Raw genomic sequence first — 3,698 nt, forward strand, 5'->3', positions numbered from 1 at the left:
GTTAGATGACTGTGGCTGAGGTCTTAATGAAGAAATGCCTATGTATTGTTATGTTGTAAATGTGAACCTAAATTAATGCCCCCATTTCAGATTACTCTGACGTTCCCAATGATTTATGAAAACTTGCTTGATGGGTCGATGTCCTCATTGTGGTTTTACAGACGTGTTTAATACGTTTTATATGCACACTTTATTAGAATAGTTATGAAATGAACATTGATAGATTTGGTAACGCTTACTTATTTTCCCTCGACTCCAACACCATTCGATGCATTGAACGGATGTGGGTGTCTACGTTAGGGTGCTAATTTAAAACTCACAAAAGTCTTGAGGTCGATACATAAGACGTTTAAAGAGCAGTGTGCGGGTTTCTTCTTATTTCTCATCTTATTCACCTATTACCATGCACCTGCAAAAAAATATAGCTCAGATGTACGAGTGCCTATATCATTATCTCTGGTAGTTTATTTTATTTATAATTTGTTGACGATTTACAAGATTATGTCGAGATGCATCGATTCCAAGAATGGCAGAGGATCTTACGACAAGTTCAACTGGCTAGCTAACGTTAGTAAGCGTACGTCCAGCTCAGAATGGCCAGTGGGTGCAGTGATTGCTCAGCGGGGACATCAGTTTGCTAGTAGCGTCTGTAACAACTTGAGCTGTTACAGTTTATCATCAGGCTGCTGCAATGAAATTGGTTTCAAATCTGTTGCAATTATGTGACCAGGAAGCTATCTAGGAATGTTACTTTGTAACCGCGCGCGCACCAATCGGACTTTGAAGTTCGCTGACTAAATCAAATCAGTTTATTGGTTGCGTACGCAAAATCAATCAAATGTATTTATCAAGCCCTATTTATATCAGCAGGTGTCACGAAGTGCTGTACAGAAACCCAGCCTAAACCCCAAACAGCAAGCAATGCAGATGTAGAAGCACGGTGCAGCGAAATGCTTATGTTTCTAGCTCCAACAATGCAGCACTATCTATCAATTCAACAACAATACACACAGCCCCCCCCCCCCCCCCCCAAAAAAAAAAACTGCGCGTTATGGTGTGTTCAAGAAAATTTGAAACTGTGAACAAATACCAGGTCAAATAATGACGACATTGATCTTCAGGTCGAAGCTCAAGAAAGAGGTCCGAGTTGGAATTTCGAGTTAGATGACCGTTCAAAACTATTTTCCCCAGCTCGTTTTTTTCGGATTTCCAGTTGTCTTGAATACACTGTATTCGGAGATTTCCGAGTTCCAAGTTGTTGTGAACGCGGAATTCGTGCTGGTGCGTGTGTGTAAAGGGGAGGGACTTAATACAGTACGCTATTTAGAGCGGAATTGAGCGGTGTTTATGCATTCATTTCAGAGATAGATAAATTAGAGTCTACTTCGGAGCGTCAATCCAGATTAACAGTGTTATCGGTTTCCTCTTTCCCTTGGATAACGTCGAAGACCAATCCGCTAGACAGGTTACTCACTTGTTCTTGCTAGACCTACTTTGATCTTTTGCTGTATAACTACTGTATTTAATTCCTGCAATATGCTATAACTAAATACAATTTAAATACGGCATAACAATTTTGTATAGTTGTAATACATTGCCTGTTTTATGTATGCCTTACATAGCACAATTGTATTGTATGCTGAATTGTGTTTAGAAGTTAGAATGGTCATACTGTCTGTGTACAGGCTCCAGAGCAGAGGCCTCTCTAACTCCAACCACCCCATAAGTCACCCTGATATGGATGGAACCAACCAGCCAGCTGAGGTAAACATCATGCCAACATCATGCCACATAAAAAAGTACATGGCAATGAAATGAAAATACTGCAAGCACTTGTGTGTTTTCAGGTTAATCAACAGTCTCCTGCCGGGCAGCAGGCCATGGGGGGAGATGTTGAAGAGAGCAACAGCAGTGGGAATAGCCAGAACCCTGGAGAGAGAAAAGGTGAGACAATTTAGTCTAGGGTTTAACACCCACTGCCACTAAAGATAACTCATAGCTTTCATCCATGTTCTGGAGTCTGATGTCTGTATTGCAACATATTAATAAAATAATGAGCATGCTGAAAAATATCTATTTGACAAAGGATCTCAGATTGAGTAATTATATCACACGTTTTTGAACACTGCTCATGTTTGGTTCCCATGTTGTCCTCACATATAGTCTATGGTTGTGCTCTAGCCCAAATGCCACCGCTGAAGCCTCCCTCCACGTGGACCTCCATGGCGATGAAGGAGCTCAAGTCCAAGCTGCGACTGGAGAAGGACCGTGTGGTGACAGTGAAACAAGGAAAGATTTTGACAGTGCATGTGCCCACCGTTCCTGAGGGAAAGCAAGTGTGCTGGGAGTTTGCCACAGATAGCTATGACATAGCCTTTGGAATCTCCTTTGACTGGAACCCTGTCACCAGCCAGGCCATCACGGTCCACATTAGTGAATCCAGCGATGACGAAGAGGAGGAAAATCAGCTAGAAGGTCAGTAGGCACCTCCTCTTTTGGGTTGAAATTTTAGTTCCAAACTAATTTAATATGAAATAATCTCAATTTTATTTGAAAAGATTTGAATATTTTTAATAATAACTTCTCTTTTAATTAGTTGAGGTTGTAATTGTCTTGAAGGCCATATGTGTTGTCTCATGCAGGACTTATCAACCCAGGGGATGTTGAGAAGGGTTCTAAATCATTGGCCAACTCCAACATAGGGGAAATCTTACCTGTGTATCGTCTGGACAGTCACATGGCAGTGCAAGGTGGCAGTCACGAGTATCCAGGCGAAGGCACTTACCTTCTGAAGTTTAATAACTCCTACTCACTATGGCGAAATAAGACTCTGTACTACAGAGTGTATTACAGTGCCTGAGGAACTGTAACTGTCAGCTTTTGCATATGACTGTATGACTTACTAGAATTACTTATTTTTTATTCAATATTTTTGATTCCATAGAACATGTTATGGTTAATTATAAGTGCATAGATTTTTCATCACAATCAGCGGATGTTGCTCACTCCTAGTCTACACTTAAAATCTAAGAGGACCAGAGAAGTATGAAGTGGGACATTTTGCTCATATGTTTTACTGTGTTTATAGAGAAAGATTTGACGTAGCCTTGTGTTTGTGCCATGTTCTGTTTAAAAGTTATGTGCAGTGAGTTAAGGCAAATTGACCATATTTTAAAGATATATATAGTATATGTACAGTACCAGTCAAAAGTTTGGACACACCTACTCATTCAAGGGTTTTTCTTTATTTTTTACAATTTTATACATTGTAGAATGCCTCTACACCTGGAATGCTTTTCCAACAGTCTTGAAGGAGTTCCCACATATGCTGGGCACTTGTTGGCTGCTGTTCCTTCACTCTGTGGTCCAACTCATTCCAAATGATCTCAATTGTTGTTGAGGTCGGGTGATTGTGGAGGCAGCACTCCATCACTCTCCTTCTTGGCCAAATAGCCCTTACACAGCCTGGAGGTGTGTTTTGTCATTGTCCAGTTTAAAAACAAATGATAGTCCCACTAAGCGCAAACCAGATGGGATGTTGTATCGCTGCAGAATGCTGTGGTTGCCATGCTGGTTAAGTGTGCCTTGATTTCTAAATAAATCGTTGAGTGTCACCAGCAAAGCACCCCCACACCACCTTCTCCATGTTTCACGGTGGGAAGCACACATGCGGAGATCATCCATTGACTTACTCTGCA

At 41.1% G+C, this 3,698-nt stretch overlaps 1 protein-coding gene across 2 annotated transcripts; it reads left to right on the forward strand.

Annotated features, from left to right (window-relative positions):
* Positions 1-1,078: 1,078 nt before the first annotated feature.
* Positions 1,079-3,307, forward strand: tmed8 (transmembrane p24 trafficking protein 8). Of its 2 annotated transcripts, none has more exons than XM_036962765.1 (5): positions 1,079-1,465; positions 1,686-1,764; positions 1,848-1,944; positions 2,164-2,475; positions 2,643-3,307. In XM_036962765.1, the coding sequence occupies exons 2-5, from the start codon at positions 1,738-1,740 to the stop codon at positions 2,858-2,860; spliced, it is 654 nt and encodes a 217-aa protein (XP_036818660.1). In that variant the 5' UTR covers positions 1,079-1,465; positions 1,686-1,737; the 3' UTR covers positions 2,861-3,307. The 2 variants fall into 2 exon arrangements, with proteins under 2 accessions (XP_036818660.1, XP_021438782.1); XM_021583107.2 differs by having other exon boundaries at positions 1,085-1,465; positions 2,182-2,475.
* Positions 3,308-3,698: the final 391 nt, after the last annotated feature.

This window comes from Oncorhynchus mykiss, chromosome 25 (genome assembly GCF_013265735.2).
Source record: "Oncorhynchus mykiss isolate Arlee chromosome 25, USDA_OmykA_1.1, whole genome shotgun sequence".
In the NCBI taxonomy this organism is placed as follows: domain Eukaryota; kingdom Metazoa; phylum Chordata; class Actinopteri; order Salmoniformes; family Salmonidae; genus Oncorhynchus; species Oncorhynchus mykiss.